This window comes from Oncorhynchus kisutch, linkage group LG6 (genome assembly GCF_002021735.2).
Source record: "Oncorhynchus kisutch isolate 150728-3 linkage group LG6, Okis_V2, whole genome shotgun sequence".
NCBI classification, from domain to species: Eukaryota; Metazoa; Chordata; class Actinopteri; order Salmoniformes; family Salmonidae; genus Oncorhynchus; species Oncorhynchus kisutch.
Genome location: NC_034179.2, coordinates 20198230 through 20215271, shown reverse-complemented (window position 1 = coordinate 20215271; position 17042 = coordinate 20198230). Strand labels below are relative to the sequence as shown.

At 39.9% G+C, this 17042-nt stretch overlaps 1 protein-coding gene across 3 annotated transcripts in view; it reads left to right on the top strand.

The window, feature by feature from the left end:
- LOC109892484 (unconventional myosin-Vb-like) overlaps positions 1-17042 on the top strand; it is a 71458-nt gene that overhangs the window by 19849 nt on the left and 34567 nt on the right. For all 3 annotated transcript variants that reach the window (XM_031826365.1, XM_031826364.1, XM_020485048.2), the window contains exons 3-14: positions 382-553; positions 3244-3388; positions 3951-4107; positions 5688-5831; positions 6607-6688; positions 6903-7010; positions 7202-7311; positions 7445-7710; positions 8763-8844; positions 11535-11675; positions 12192-12314; positions 16312-16395. In XM_031826365.1, the coding sequence (XP_031682225.1) occupies positions 382-553; positions 3244-3388; positions 3951-4107; positions 5688-5831; positions 6607-6688; positions 6903-7010; positions 7202-7311; positions 7445-7710; positions 8763-8844; positions 11535-11675; positions 12192-12314; positions 16312-16395 (1614 nt within the window). The remainder of the gene's footprint in view (positions 1-381; positions 554-3243; positions 3389-3950; positions 4108-5687; positions 5832-6606; positions 6689-6902; positions 7011-7201; positions 7312-7444; positions 7711-8762; positions 8845-11534; positions 11676-12191; positions 12315-16311; positions 16396-17042) is intronic.

Here is a 17042-nt window from a genome sequence, read left to right as displayed (position 1 = left end):
CATTAATTGTGTTTTTTAAGGGAAAACTGCAAACTTTGAGAGTAAAATTAAATTACAATGCACTGTGTCAAGAGTAATTTGAATACGTAAGCATATGATGAGATTTTCATATCACCTCATGTAGCAGCAGGGTGGGATTGTCAGGTATGATTCATACACACCTAGATGCCGTTATCCTTTAACATAAAAACATAATTATTTCTCTTCTCAATAATTCAATAAGCTGTGTGGATTGTAATATTTGTAATATTCTTATGGATGGTGCTGCAATATGATTTAAACTGATAAAGGTAAAATGGTCTTACCCTTACAACAGGTACACGTGCAAACACTTGGCTGTAATAATTTGTTGTGACATTTTTGCTTGAACATCTGTCCCAGCCGTTGGAATACCGCATCGGACCCAAAGACAACGCTCTTCCCTTCCTCCGGAACCCTGATATCCTGGTGGGGGAGAATGACCTCACAGCTCTCAGCTACCTGCACGAGCCTGCTGTCCTGCACAACCTCAAAGTGCGCTTCACAGAGTCCAATCACATCTACACATACTGTGGTAAGTCTCTATACCACCTCTCTAAACAGGCAACATACGATGGGGTGAATCTACATACGATGGGGTGAATCTACACTACCGTTCAGAAGTTTGGGGTCACTGAGAAATGTCCTTGTTTTTGAAAGGAAAACACATTTTTTGTCCATTTAAAATAACATTAAATTGATCAGAAATACAGTGTAGACATTGTTAATGTTGTAAATGACTATTGTAGCTGGAAACGGCATATTTTTTATGGAATATCTACAGAGGCCCATTATCAGCAACCATCACTCCTGTGTTCCAATAGCACGTTGTGTAAGCTAATCTAAGTTTATCATTTGAAAAGGCTAATTGATCATTAGAAAGCCCTCCTGCAATTATGTTAGCACAGCTGAAAACTGTTGCTCTGATTAAAGAAGCAATAAACTGGCCTTCTTTAGACTAGTTGAGTATCTGGAGCATCAGCATACTTTCTTCTGAAACTCGTCAGTCTATTCTTGTTCTGAGAAATGAAGGCTATTTCATGCGAGAAATTGCCAAGAAACTGAAGATCTCGTACAACGCTGTGTACTACTCCCTTCGCAGAACAGCGGAAACTGGCTCTAACCAGAATAGAAAGAGGAATGGGAGGCCCCGGTGAACAACTGAGCAAGAGGACAAGTATATTAGTGTCTAATTTGAGAAACAGACGCCTCACAAGTCCTCAACTGGCAGCTTCATTAAATAGTACCTGCAAAATACCAGTCTCAATGTCAACAGTGAAGAGGCGACTCTGGGATGCTGGCCTTCTAGGCAGAGTTGCAAAGAAAAAGCAATATCTCAGACTGGCCAATAAAAATAAAATATTAAGATGGGAAAAAGAACACAGACACTGGACAGAGGAAGATTGGAAAAAAGTGTTATGGACAGACGAATCTAAGTTTGAGGTGTTCGGATCACAAAGAAGAACATTTGTGAGATGCAGAAAAAAAAAATATGCTGGAGGAGTGCTTGATGCCATCTGTCAAGCATGGTGGAGGCAATGTGACGGTCTGGGGGTGCTTTGGTGGTGATAAAGTGGGGGATTTGTACAGGGTAAAAGGGTTCTTGGAAAAAAGGAAGGCTACCACTCCATTTTGTAGCACCATGCCATACCCTGTGGATGGCGCTTAATTGGAGCCAATTTCCTCCTACAACAAGGCAATGACCCAAAGCACAGCTCCAAACTATGCAAGAACTATTTAAGGAAGAAGCAGTCAGCTGGTATTCTGTCTATAATGGAGTGGCCAGCACAGTCACCGGATCTCAACCCTATTGAGCTGTGGGAGCAGCTTGACCGTATGGTACGTAAGAAGTGCCCATCAAGCCAATCCAACTTGTGGGAGGTGCTTCAGGAAGCATGGAGAGAAATCTCTTCAGATGACCTCAACAACTTGACAACTAGAATGCCAAAGGTCTGCAAGGCTGTAATTGCTGCAAATGGAGGATTCTTTGATGAAAGCAAAGTTTGAAGGATTACTATTTCAATTACACAATTACTATTTCAATTAAAAATCATTATTTATAACCTTGTCAACATCTTGATTATATTTCCTATTCATTTTGCAACAAATTTCATGTATGTTTCATGGAAAACAAGGACATTTCTAAGTGACCCCCAAACTTTTGAACGGTAGTATACATATGATGGGGTGAATCGATCCAAGTCTTCAAATCTTATCTTGCCATTTATTACACTGGTTTATACAGCGACAACTAACATCAATTAGATTTATCCAATGTGGCCTGTGTTGCTTCTCTTCCAAAAGCCCTTGGCCTGACCTTTTGCCTCAAAGTCCTCCATGTTTACTAGTGTAGCTGGTCTATTATACACCATGCAGGATTAAGGCTTTTATTGACCTTACTGGTTGACTTGTCCCAACAAACCTGTCCTCCCAATCCCCAATCAACTAGGGTTCCATTGACTAAAGCAACAAATGCTTGCTCTGTAGCCATGTGTGGAATTCATCCTAAACAAAGCAGACAAAAGGTAATGAGCAAAGACAATCTGTTGAGTATACACTGGCCATAGATATCACCACCATCTTTTAGGGAGATCTGTCCCCATAGTAACCCTGCCAGGGCATGCTTGGAAGGAAACCTTCTACATTCCTCTGGCCATCTGGATGTTGTGATATGGTTTATTTATTTATTTTTAATTTTACTAGGCAAGTCAGTTAAGAACAAATTCTTATTTCCAATGACGGCCTAGGAACAGTGGGTTAACTGCCTGTTAAGGGGCAGAACGACAGAGGACCTTGTCAGCTCAGGGGTTTGAACTTGCAACCTTCCAGTTACTAGTCCAACGCTCTAACCACTAGGCTACCCTGCCGCCCCATGTAGTATTTACATATCAAAGGTAGTAGTTAAACGACTAAGGGTTGTTATCAGTGTGGTTTTAATTACAATAGTATTTTGTTCTGTACGTACAGTATGATAGGATTAATAAGAAGATTAGTTTATTACAGGACAAACAGAGATGAGTCTTTTTGCTTTATCCCAACCCCCGGAGACACACAAATACACACACCCACATGGATATATGAGATATATTACTAAATTAGGATTAAGTAACTACCGGTTACAGTATCACTGTGAGATATAGTGATTTTAGAGAGTTGAATGTTTTACTTGACTGGCTCTACTGTCCTCTCTGTCCTCCCTTCCCTCACTCCATCTTCCCTCCAAAGGCATTGTGCTGGTGGCCATCAACCCCTACGAGCAGCTGCAGATCTATGGAGAGGAGGTCATCAATGCCTACAGTGGGCAGAACATGGGAGACATGGACCCACACATCTTTGCTGTTGCTGAGGAGGCATACAAGCAGATGGCCAGGTGCTGTATGAGCCTCTGGGTACAGCTAATTGGGTATAACCCAGGATCGGGATTCTGTTACTGTATCAGACCTGGTACAGTTGCCAGTTTCATAAGCACATTTTATGTATTAGTCTGCTTTGGGAGGCAATTGATTTGTTACTGTGTGACACATAGCTGCATATCAAGTACTTGATTAGACCCCTAATTCAATTTGCTATGTAATTTGATAGTGTTGGTGTGGGACTGAGGGTCTAAATAAGCAGTCCAGGCAGAGACGGTGTCTTCAATGGAAGGTGTGGGTGGATAATAACAGTGCTCAGGTCCACATTAACTGTCACCCTCCTCAATACCATTTCCACATTAAGTTGTAGTCGCTGCCTACGTAAAGGCCCACTGCTATATTGTCCTGGCAACTCCAGTCATGCAGAGTTGATTAGCATTGTGCAACTATAGGATTGATCCACTGTATTACTGTAGCGTTATTGCGATATCTGATATTGTCTGATGGTCAGTTACCTTTTTAACTGTAAATAACTTACAAAATGTCTTCAATGTCGATCTCAATCGCTTCTTCCTGTAGAGATGAGAGGAACCAATCCATCATAGTAAGTGGAGAGTCAGGGGCAGGGAAGACCGTCTCTGCTAAGTACGCCATGCGGTTCTTCGCCACTGTGGGAGGGTCAGCCAACGACACCAATGTTGAGGAGAAGGTGCTGGCCTCCAGCCCCATCATGGAGGTGAGGATGGGCTGATGATCCCATACTGTCGACCAGCCCAGGCCAGCTATATAGCATACTAGTAAGGGAAATCGAGTGCAAACCGGAAGTAGTCTTAAGTATATTGCTGTCCAGTCAGGTTGTTACTAGTTACCACACCCACAAAGTCAAACCCCGCCTATTTCTACAATTTCTCTTCTTAAAATGTTATTTTAAACTTAACTCTAACCTTAACCACACTGCTAACCTTATGCCTAACTCTTTTTTTTTTATCATTTTTGTTTTCGAGATTTTTTACAATAATATTGCCCATTTGACTTTGTGGTTGTGGTAACTATTGAAAATCGTCACGTTTTATGAGCGCATTTCACATTACTTTTGGGTTGTAATCCTATTATAATGCTCACATGAATGTCATGCTGAATATATGTTCATGTCATCACAAAAAAAGTATTCACATTTAGTTGCTAGTAGAATAACGTTACAATGCAAATATTATGTGTAAAATAGTTGTTTATGTTGTTTTGGAGCTAAACCTCCTTTGCACTGCACTCCATTCTAGCACCTTTTGCTTAGTTGTTTCGGTGGGCTGGCCCTCATTTGATCTGTAAGCAAAGTATTCCCATAGTTTGCTTCTGCAGCCAGTTTTGTCAACAAGCTGCGGGCGTGGTGGTATGATGTTTTTGTTAGAATAAGTTGTGCTGTCTGCATTTTCTCTCTCTCCTCTCACTTGGTTCTCGAAAGTGGCTCCTGCTGGGTCAGCTTCAAGCGCAATTAGCCTGGATAGCTACGGCCCCCCTGAGAAGATTCAGAAAAATGACTTGACAGACTCGATCCTCTCAATCCGTATATAACGTGCGACGCATTTGACAGAAGTACCAAAAGTAACACATTCTAGTACCGAACCACTTTTCATGTTCTAGTATTTAAAAAGTACAGGAGTTTTGTTATAGCGTGCAACGCTATTAGGTTGGTTCTTGTTAAAACGTGATCGTGTTAACTTTCTCGGCACACAAAAAGTATAATGAACTCCACATCTTCAGTTGTAACTTTGGAGAGTTCAGGCTACAGAAAAGTACTTGTATGGGGAATCATTATGAAAACTGTATGTGAAGAAGCCTAGCAAGCACAGCAGGAGTCCATTACCCTCTCTCGTGTTCTGAATCAGCAGAAACCTTCCTAACAGCAAAGTCCCTCAGCCTGTGTGGAACGATAAGACCAGGAAAGGCTGCTAGCTAGAAAGTTATCCGTCTGTTGTTCATGAAGTTCAGGAGAAGGGCGGTCAGACATTTCTGTCTGATCTAGCTGACGTGAGGCTGGTAATGGACTCAGAGTAAAGAAACAGAAACAGGACTGATCTGTATGCAAGGACCGACTGGCCCCATCTTGGCAGGTGTCACAGCTCAGAATTAGGAGCATTATGACTGTCAAGGTATATTACAAGCAGTAAGGAGACTCTAAAGTTTTTTTTGTGTGGTATGAATTACAATATGAGAGGATAGAAATATATATTTTACAGTGGTTAAGATTTTCCTTTGATCTCTTTTGAAGATTTTCTTTTGAAACTCACACTTTTTTCTGCCCCGTTCTTCTCTTTATAGGCTATTGGAAATGCGAAAACCACTCGCAACGACAACAGCAGTCGTTTTGGGAAGTACATCCAGATTGGTTTTGACAGGAGTTATCACATCATAGGAGCCAACATGCGCACGTATCTGCTGGAGAAGTCAAGGGTAGTCTTTCAGGTACGTGTAACTCCATGTTGTTCAGTCTGGGAAGAAATTGGTTTCACTCTGTATTACTACTGCAAGTCCATGCTTCCTTCACATTTACTTTCCTTAGTTTAAATAAGCATTTGATTAAGCCCTAACTTGACACATTTTTCCAGACAATCAAATATCATTATGAATTTATCTAAGTAATTTTAAAAAATGAATAGAGCTACAAGATTAAATTGCAGCCCAGGGGAACTCCTGATCTAACAAAACTACCCAAGTCTTTCATTCACTCAGAAGATATTATTGATAAAGAATTAACGAGGCAGTGCAGGCAAAAATATGATTTTCCTGTATATTATATATATTTCCACAGGTTGAAATAATACTGTGAAATTGTGAAAATTCTGATAATGTCCTTTTATTGTAAGAGCTGTTGGAAAAGACTGAAATTGCAGCTTGTTTTGCAAGGATGAAGTTTTGGACTCCCTGGTGACATCACCAGGCGGAATAAGTTAATAGACCAATAACAATGTGATTTTGCCCTCCTTTCTACCAATAACAGCCAGTTTTTTAGGTTATATGTCTCTCCTATTAGACTCCTCCAATTAGGACCCTCGCTCAGACCACTCCCAGACAGTTATAGCAACATTTTTGCTTGAGAAATTATATTTTGACAATTTAATTGAAAACAATCACAGTAAAGTACTTAATTGTTACCCAGAAATGATTTAATATTGAGGTAAGAATGGCTGCATTGGTCCTTTAAGTGATATAATATCTGTAGTATATTTCTGCTTTTTAGGCAGAGGATGAGAGGAATTACCACATCTTCTACCAGCTGTGTGCCTCGGCTAGCTTGCCAGAGTTCAAGGACCTAGCCTTGAGTAAGTGTCACAGATGAAGACAATATTCCACTATCTATCTGTTTCATAAGCAATTTATTCTCTTTATGTCATGTTTACTAGAGGCAATTATTTCTCATACTAAAGGATTCAGAGAATAATGGATGCCTATCATGCCTGTCAGGGCCTCCTAATAAGAACACTGGTCTTATACATTAATGTATATATCTACTTAACTGCTGCTTTCATCCTGAAGCCAGTGCAGAGGACTTCATCTTCACATCACAAGGAGAGAACATCTTCATTGAGGGGGTTAATGATGCTGAGGACTTTGAGAAGACCAGAGAAGCATTTACGTTACTGGGTAAGTGTCTGACTGCATGAGTACGTTCTAAGCTAGCAACACACCTACATAGGCGTAGAATAGAATAGAATAGGCGTAAAGGCTGATTGGGATTTTATTCTAATCACACAAAAGAGAAATAGAAACATGTGATTTTTCAATCTCCCGATGGAACAACTGTTAACATGCACCTTACTCTGGTTGTTTGACAGGTGTTAATGACAGCAATCAAAGCAGCATATTCAGAATCATAGCTTCCATCCTGCATCTGGGAAACGTGGAGATCTGCTCGGAGAGAGACGGAGACTCCTGCCACATATTAGTATGTCACTATCCAGTCTTATCTAGCTTAATTCTGTTTGAGTTTCTAGTTCCACATCACAACCCCAAACCATGTATCTTCTCTATACCTCATACCTAATTTGTTGATTCAATGTGTGTGTGTGTGTTTGTAGAAGAACGACCCTCACTTGGCGCATTTTTGCCAGTTGCTGGGGGTGGAGCTGGAGCAGATGGAGCACTGGCTATGTCACAGGAAGCTGGTTACCACGTCAGAGACCTACGTCAAGAACATGTCTCGCAAACAGGCAGCTAATGCACGCGACGCACTCGCCAAGCACATCTACGCCCACATGTTTGACTGGATCGTGGAGTACGTCAACAAGTCCCTGCACACCTCCTCCAAACAACACTCTTTCATTGGTGTTCTGGACATCTACGGGTAAGGCTGTCCACCTGTGCTCCCCAAAACCTCTAAAACCAAAGCTCAACAGTGGGTCGGTTTGAATTGTGGGAGGAACTTGACTGTGTGAGAACTGATTTTCTTGCCAACGCCAGGAGTGAAATCTCAGCCATGGTGAATGGTAAAATAATCCCAGGCTTGCAGTAAATTAATGCACTGTGACAGCAGGCACACAGAACAACATCATCACAATCCCACATTCTTAATTTTGCCTCACAGTTCTGTCACACCATGTTCTTTGTACTAGGATACGAAGAAGCTTGTATTTGATGAGTAGATTTCATAACTACTCAGTGTGTGTGCCCTCGAGTCTGCAGATGTGCCTCTATGTCGACGCATATGTGTGAGCGCTCTGTGTTTCTCCAGCTAAATATCTCCATCCACTGTGTTTTAAGTGCGTCTTCTCATTACAGTATTCTAAGTGTATAGAACCATATTGACTGGGGGAGCTGTGCTCTTCCTCTGCTTGACCCTGTCTGACTGAAGGCCTAATTGGTTCCCTGCTGTGAGTTAGATTATTGATAAGGCTGGCTGCTGGGGCAGGGAGGGGAGAGATACTGAGCTACAGTGGAAACCTCTCCCCAAATAAGACATTCAGCAGATACAGCAGCCTGGTCAATATTTTACATGCTTTTCACAAGCAGTGACTCAGAAGACCAGTTTTCCATGGCTTCTGTCTATTCAGCATTGTATTTTCAGCTATCACGTCAGGCATACATTTCCATTTCCATTTTAGTAATTTAGTAGATGCTCTTATCCAGAGCGGTTTATCGGAGCAGTTAAGGTGAAGTGCCTTGCTCCAGGGCACATTGACAGATTATTCACCTCCCTACATCAGTGGGATCAATAAACATCTCAGTCCTGAAGTCCTGGATTTTAATGACAACTCTAGCCTTGAATGAGTGTTGATTGTTTGGTGCAGTTTTCCTCTCAGCCCATGATTTAGAATTACTGTCCACAACACAGGATGACAGGAGACCAGAGACTTCTGACTCATTAAACACTTGAATGTTTTCTCTTTATCTGAACAGATTTGAGACCTTTGAAATAAACAGCTTTGAGCAGTTCTGCATCAACTACGCCAATGAGAAACTTCAGCAGCAGTTCAACCAGGTGAGTTTGAGACTAGATTGTAATCTAGCTACCTACCTTTTTTACTTGTATTTTTTTGGGGGGGTAGATCAGCTTTGATATTGTAGCTTCCATAAATGTAATTGTCTGCATCATTTCCAATCCCCCATATATGTTTTTGGAAATACATATACAGTAGCAGTCTAAAGTTTAGATACCAGCTCTGTCAGGAGGAATGGGCCAAAATTCACTCAACTTATTGTGGGAAGCTTGTGGAAGGCTACCCGAAACACTTGACCCAAGTTAAACAATTTAAATGCAATGCTCCCAAATACTAATTGAGTGTATGTAAACTTCTGACCCACTGGGAATGTGATGAAAGAAATAAACGTTGAAATAATTCATTCTCTCTACTATTATTCTGACATTTCACATTCTTAAAATAAAGTGGTGATCCTAACTGACCTAAAACGGAATTTTTACTAGGATTAAATGTCAGGAATTGTGAAAAACTGAGTTTAAATGCATTTGGCTAAGGTGTATGTAAATTTCCGACTTCAACTGAGTATGTGTGTATATATGTATGTGTTTTTATATATATATATGTATGTATGTATGTATGTATGTGTATATATATATATATGTGTATGTGTGTGTGTGTGTGTAGATATATATTGGAGGACAAAAAAAAGCCGATACCGATTAATCGTCCAATTTCATATACAGTGGGGCAAAAAAGTATTTAGTCAGCCACCAATTGTGCAAGTTCTCCCACTTAAAAAGATGAGAGAGGCCTGTAATTTTCATCATAGGTACACTTCAACTATGACAGACAAAATTAGGAAAATAATCCAGAAAATCCCATTGTAGGATTTTTTATGAATTTATTTGCAAATTATGGTGGAAAATAAGTATTTGGTCAATAACAAAAGTTTATCGCAATACTTTGTTATATACCCCTTGTTGGCAATGACAGAGGTCAAACGTTTTCTGTAAGTCTTCACAAGGTTTTCACATACTGTTGCTGGTATTTTGGCCCATTCCTCCATGCAGATCTCCTCTAAAGCAGTGATGTTTTGGGGCTGTTGCTGGGCAACATGGACTTTCAACTCCCTCCAAAGATTTTCTATGGGGTTGAGATCTGGAGACTGGCTAGGCCACTCCAGGACCTTGAAATGTTTCTTACGAAGCCACTCCTTCGTTGCCCAGGCGGTGTGTTTGGGATCGTTGTCATGCTGAAAGACCCAGCCACGTTTTATCTTCAATGCCCTTGCTGATGGAAGGAGATTTTCACTCAAAATCTCACGATACATGGCCCCATTCATTCTTTCCTTTACACGAATCAGTGGTCCTGGTCCCTTTGCAGAAAAACAGCCCCGAAGCATGATGTTTCCACCCCCCTCTGTGCGAGCCAGAAATCTTGCTTGTTTATCGGTGACCAAATACTTATTTTCCACCATAATTTGCAAATAAATTCATTAAAAATCCTACAATGTGATTTTCTGGATTTTTCTTCTTCTCATTTTGTCTGTCATAGTTGAAGTGTACCTATGATGAAAATTACAGGCCTCTCATCTTTTTAAGTGGGAGAACTTGCACAATTGGTGGCTGACTAAATACTTTTTTTGCCCCACTGTATGTATGGGCAACATGGACTTTCAACTCCCTCCAAAGATTTTTTATGGGGTTGAGATCAACCTAGTGGTTAGAGCGGTGGACTAGTAACCAAAAGGTTGTACGTTCAAATCCCCGAGCTGACAAGGTACAAATCTGTCGTTCTGCCCCTGAACAGGCAGTTAACCCACTGTTCCTAGGCCGTCATTGAAAATAAGAATTTGTTCTTAACTGACTTGCCTAGTAAAATAAAGGTAAAATTAAAATGTATGTATGTGTCTTTAAATGTTTTAATTTTTATTTTTTTATTTTCCACTAACCCTTCCACGCCTCCCCTAATTGGAGTAAACTAATTAGCAACACCACTTAGGCTTCTACTTCCAGCTTATACATACTATATACATTTGACGGACAATTTATTTTACAATAGTTCTATTTTGTTTGTTTTTAGACCTGTTCTTCCTCAACCTCTCCCATCTATTTCTGATGTCCATCCAGTTTGATTTCTTTTTGCCATATATTTTTAACTGTGCTGTTTTACAAACGTTCTGAACCCATTTACATTTTACGGACACTGTATATTTTACATTAGTTATCTTGTTATTATTCCCACCCTTCAACTCCATTCAACCTCTCCCATCTATCTCTTAACACCATCCATATTGGATTTCTATTTGCCATATATTTTTCGTCTGTGCTGTGATGTTTCACAAAAGTTCTGAACCTTTCTATTCTCATAGGTTCTACAGATTGTAAGTTAAAGATGAAAAAAAAATCTTCAAGTAGTATTATATTATTCAGCGATTTGACTGAGTTTTCAAATCACCCAGTAGTGCTATCTGCAGAGTTAGCTCCAGATAAATGTTGCAGTTATTCAGCCAATCCTGGACCTGTGACCAAAAACAAGCTACAGTACCAAAATAAATGATCTAATGACTCTGTCTACCTACCCTTTACCTTAGTTTCCAATGTTCTGTAGAGGAGACGTGAGAACTTGTCGCTGTGAACCTCATGACTCAACATGTATTTATTGAAGTGAAATAATTCATGACTTAGTCTAACTGATAACCTGCTGGGCTGTAGCTCACTGTGTAGTTGTCTCATCTCTGTGTCCTCAGCATGTGTTCAAGCTGGAGCAGGAGGAGTACATGAAGGAGCAGATCCCCTGGACGCTCATCGACTTCTATGACAACCAGCCTTGTATTGATGTCATAGAGGCCAAGCTGGGAATCCTGGACCTGCTGGATGAGGAGTGCAAGGTGGAGCACCCTGTCTTACATATATTGTCTTAGTCCTAAATCAACACTGTCTTTACTCCAGAGCTCCAGAGTACATAGTTCTTAACTTATTAGTGAGGAGGTTTATAGGGACGATTGGCCATGGGAGGAGTTATAGTGCAGGATGCACTTGAGTAGTCTCAGGGGTTGAAGTGGGGAGCAGAGCAGAGCGTACTGCTGATCCCAGCATTTTAAACGTCTTGCCTCAGTTAATGGCATTCATCCTGCTGTAATGTACACACCGTGGCCTGCTTCTGTTTCCCCTACCTGCATCCAGATCTTTATGAGTTAAGGCCTTTGGAACAAAACAGATTACTTATTTATTTCACTCATCCTGTCTCATCCCGCCCTTTGAAGTTATTGACGATAATTTGGGACAACCTCAAAATAATGAGGATTCTGAGCACAGGTAATGTGGGTAGAACGTTTTGGTTTCCTCCATGGTTTTATATCATCTCATTCTCTTTCCTTCTTTTCCTCCATCCGCTGCTGCTACAGGTGCCAAAAGGGACAGATCAGAACTGGTGCCAGAAGCTGTTCGATCGCCTATCAAGCAGCGTCCATTTCCAGAAACCACGGATGTCCAACACATCTTTCATTGTCATTCACTTTGCTGATAAGGTGGGTAGACCTGTATGTATGACTCTTCAGTTAGGTGAACATTTGATGACCCCAAGGTTGTTGGTTGAGGTCATCATTGGCCTTAAACTGTCAATCTGCGATTGCTAAATCCATTTTTTACTTTTAAATTCATGATATACCCATTGATTCTTGAAGAGTATAATTTATACATGTCTCATGAGCTTAGTCCAACTGTCTTACCCCATCAGAACCCAAAATAGAAGCTTGTTTATCCCTTTGTTTGTAAACAATGCAATTGTTAACACTGTATTGCGTCAAAACATGGTTAAAACTAGAACATCCAATCTCATGGATGGTCAGTCCTTGCATCCATAGCTCTGTCTATTAATCTGAGAGTGATTACATTTCTCCAGCCCCATCCCTCAGTTATTTACCAAATCAGTGGCGGCGTGGCGGTTTGTTATTGTTTCAACTGCAGATTGACCCTTTAAGCAAGGTAACGTATTTAAACCAAACTGCTTCAGTGTTGGTTGAGTATAGTGTAGGTGTGAGTACTGTATAGTGTGGGTGTGAGTACTGTATAGTGTGGGTGTGAATACTGTATAGTGTTGGTGTAATATTGTGTTGGTGTGATTACTGTATGGTGTTGGTGTAAGTACAGTGTTGGTGTGAGTACTGTACAGTGTTGGTGTGAGTACTGTATAGTGTGGGTGTGAGTACTGTATAGTGTTTGTGTAATATAGTGTGGGTGTGAGTACTGTGTAGTGTTGGTGTAATATAGTGTTGGTGTGATTACTGTGTAGTGTTGGTGTAATATAGTGTTGGTGTGACTACTGTGTAGTGTTGGTGTAAGTATAGTGTTGGTGTGAGTACTGTACAGTGTTGGTGTGAGTACTGTATAGTGTGGGTGTGAGTACTGTATAGTGTTTGTGTAATATAGTGTGGGTGTGAGTACTGTATAGTGTTTGTGTAATATAGTGTGGGTGTGAGTACTGTTTAGTGTTGGTGTAATATAGTGTTGGTGTGATTACTGTGTAGTGTTCATTTAATATATTTTTGGTGTAAGTACTGTGTAGTGTTGGTGTAATATAGTGTTGGTGTGATTACTGTATAGCATTGGTTTGAGTACTGTATAGTGTTGGTGTAATATAATGTTGGTGTGAGTACTGTATAGTGTTGGTGTAAGTATAGTGTTGGTGTGAGTACTGTATAGTGTTGGTGTAATATAGTGTGGGTGTGAGTACTGTTTAGTGTTGGTGTAATATAGTGTTGGTGTGATTACTGTTTAGTGTTCATTTAATATATTTTTGGTGTAAGTACTGTGTAGTGTTGGTGTAATATAGTGTTGGTGTGATTACTGTATAGCGTTGGTTTGAGTACTGTATAGTGTTGGTGTAATATAATGTTGGTGTGAGTACTGTATAGTGTTGGTGTGACTACTGTGTAGTGTTGGTGTAAGTATAGTGTTGGTGTGAGTACTGTATAGTTTTGGTGTAATATAGTGTTGGTGTGTGTACTGTATAGTGTTTAGTGTAATATAGTGTTAGTGTGTGTACTGTATAGTGTTGGTGTAATATAGTGTTCGTGTGAGTACTGTATAGTGTTGGTGTAATATAGTGTTGGTGTGAGTACGGTGTAGTGTTGGTGTAAGTATAGTGTTGGTGTGAGTACTGTATAGTGTTGGTGTGAGTACTGTATAGTATTGGTGTAATAGGGTTTTGGTGTGAGTACTGTATAGTATTGGTGTAATATAGTGTTAGTGTGAGTACTGTGTAGTGTTGGTGTAAGTATATTGTTGGTGTGAGTACTGTATAATGTTGGTTTAATATAGTGTTGGTGTAAGTATATTGTTGGTGTGAGTACTATATCATGTTGGTGTGAGTACTGTATAGTTTTGGTTTAATATAGTGTTGGTGTGAGTACTGTATAGTGTTGGTGTAATATAGTGTTGGTGTGAGTTCTGTATAGTGTTGGTGTAAGTATATTGTTGGTGTGAGTGAGCTCAGTGGCCCTACAGTGTCTCCGCTCCTCATTATAACACAAGCTCTAATTAACTCAGAGAGCAACACTAGCTCCTACTTAGAGGAGCTAGCACTTTAAATACAGACTTCCCCAGTGAAGTGCTGCCTGTGTATCTGATGCCAAATGTGGGTCGAGTAAATAGATGAAAGGCAGGCAGCCATAGCGTTGTCCTTTATTTAACATGGTAATTTCCATGACAAACGAGGTATATGAGAGTCCTGTTAATGTAGAGAGGATGTCCCCAGCTCTCCTCTGTTAAGATGGCATTAAACCGATTCCCTTAGGGTGTTTCTCTTCCTCTAACTCTCTCTCCAAGCCAAAACGTGTAGGACCTACATTCACTCACTGCTCTTTCTATCTCACATCCTGGTATAATGAGAACAACCTGCAACCCTATGTGTGAGAAAGAGGAGAGAGCTAGGGTAAAGTGTTAGACCGGACTGGCCTGGAGGCTGGGGCTGCTGATGGACAGACAAATGGGAACGACGATAGACTCTGACTGAGAGGGATCTCCTTACAAACAATGCCTGCACTCATTTCCCCATGTTACTCAACATCTGAATGAACACTTTAATAAACTCAGAATATAAACTAATCTGGTTCATAATTTTCTGTTCTCAGCAAATGCTTCTGTTTAAACTGCATCATACATTAAATAATGTGATATACAGCTGGTTGTTTAGTTAGTTAAGCAATTACAGTTCCTTTAAGTGGCTTGCTGAAGGGCCCAACAGCAGGATTGTGTGGCTCTTTTGCGATTTGACCCAACAACCATCCAGAGTCCATAATTGTACAAATGGTGCCTTCAGAAAGTATTCACACGCCTTCGCTATTTCCACATTTTGTTGTGTTACAGCCTGAATTTAATATGGATTAAATGTTGATTTTGTGTCACTGGCCTACATATAATACTCCATAATGTCAAAGTGGAATTATGTTTTTAGAAATGTTTACAAATGAATGACAATTTAAAACCTGACATTTCTTGAGTCAAAAAGTGTTCAATCGTGCTTCAAACGTCACAAAATAAGAGGCCAATGGTGACTTTAAAACAGTAACAGAGTTTAATGGCTGTGATATAAAACTGAGGATGGATCAACAACATTGTAGTTACTCCACAATACTAACCTAAATGACAGAGTGAAAGAAGGAAGCCTGTACAGAATAAAAATATTCCAAACATGCCTCCTGTTTGCAATGAGGCACTAAAGTAAAACTGCAAAAAATAAAATGGCATTTTCATGTCCTGAATTTGTTTGGGGCAAATCCAACACAACACATCCCTGAGTACCGCACTTCACATTTTCAAGTATGGTGGTGGCTGCATCATGTTATGGGTATGCTTGTCATTGGCAAGGACTAGGGAGTTTTTTTGGGATAAAAATTAATGGAATAAAGCTAAGCACAGGCACAGTCCTAGAGGAAAATCTAATTGCTAGTCTGCTTTTAAACAGACTGAGAGACAAATTCACCTTTCAGCAGGAACATAACCTAAAACTTGAAAATCTATGGCAATACTTGAAAATGGCTGTCCAGCTATTATCAACAACCAATTTGACAGAGCTTGAAGAATTAAAAAAAATAATAATGTGCAAATATTGTACAATCCAGGTGTTCAAATCTCTTAGAGTTACCCAGAAAGTCTCACAGCTGTAATCACTGCCAGAGATTATTCTAACATGTATTGACTCAGGGGTGTGAATACTTATGTAAATTAGATATTTCTGTATTTAATTTTCAATACATTTCCAAACATTTCTAAAAAACAAGTTTTCACTTTGTCATTATGGGGTATTGTGTGCAGATGGGTGATGTAAAGAAAATATTTTATCAATTTTGAATTCAGGCTGTAACACAACAAAATGTAAAATAAGTCAGGGGTATGAATACTTTCTGAAGGCACTGTAATTACCATAGTTGATTAAAGGTTTGCTTATTTAGTTGTCAGTGTATTTAGATGTACTGTATATTTCTATAAGTGCAGTTCATTATGTCTACCTCTGTCCCCTGGCAGGTTGAGTACCAGTGTGACGGGTTCCTGGAGAAGAACAGAGACACTGTCTACGAGGAACAGATTAACATTCTGAAGGCCAGCAAGGTGAGAGAGAATAATATCCTTACGCCACGAGCACAATATCACAGCCATAATAATACTCCTGCTTATTTCCTATATCATATAGTGGACACCTCTCACACTAAACACACTGCCCACTTAACTGGAGAAAGAAGTCTATCTTTAAGCTTTACCTGATTTAACATCCAGCCCTTTGGCTTTTACTGCATTTATGGACTTCTTTCTTGGAAAAGCAGTGCTGTAAAGCTTTTACCAAATGAGTTTACTGCTTAAAGAGGCTTCAGTTTTGGGATAGAGTGTAACTACGCAAAAAAGTTACATGATTTAGAAAGAAGCAAGTTGAAAGCATTTCACAGGTTCCTATTCTGGGAAGTATAGATCCTATCAGATAGAGTTGTTGTTTAAAGCCGGGCTGACAACTTGTCAACACTTCACATGAATCCTAGTTTTAAATCCTGCTTTACATTCTAATTTGAAATACATTGAATGTTAATTAAGCAGTTATATCAACATTCTACTATATTGCAGATGAACTGTCACAATCACAACACACATACACACACTCTTTCTGAGGTCCTCTGACTCCTGCCTCTCCAAGCCAAACACAAACTGCTGGATTGGAACCTAACTTCAGCATATGTACTCTGCATGACCTTTGCGAAATAAACCAA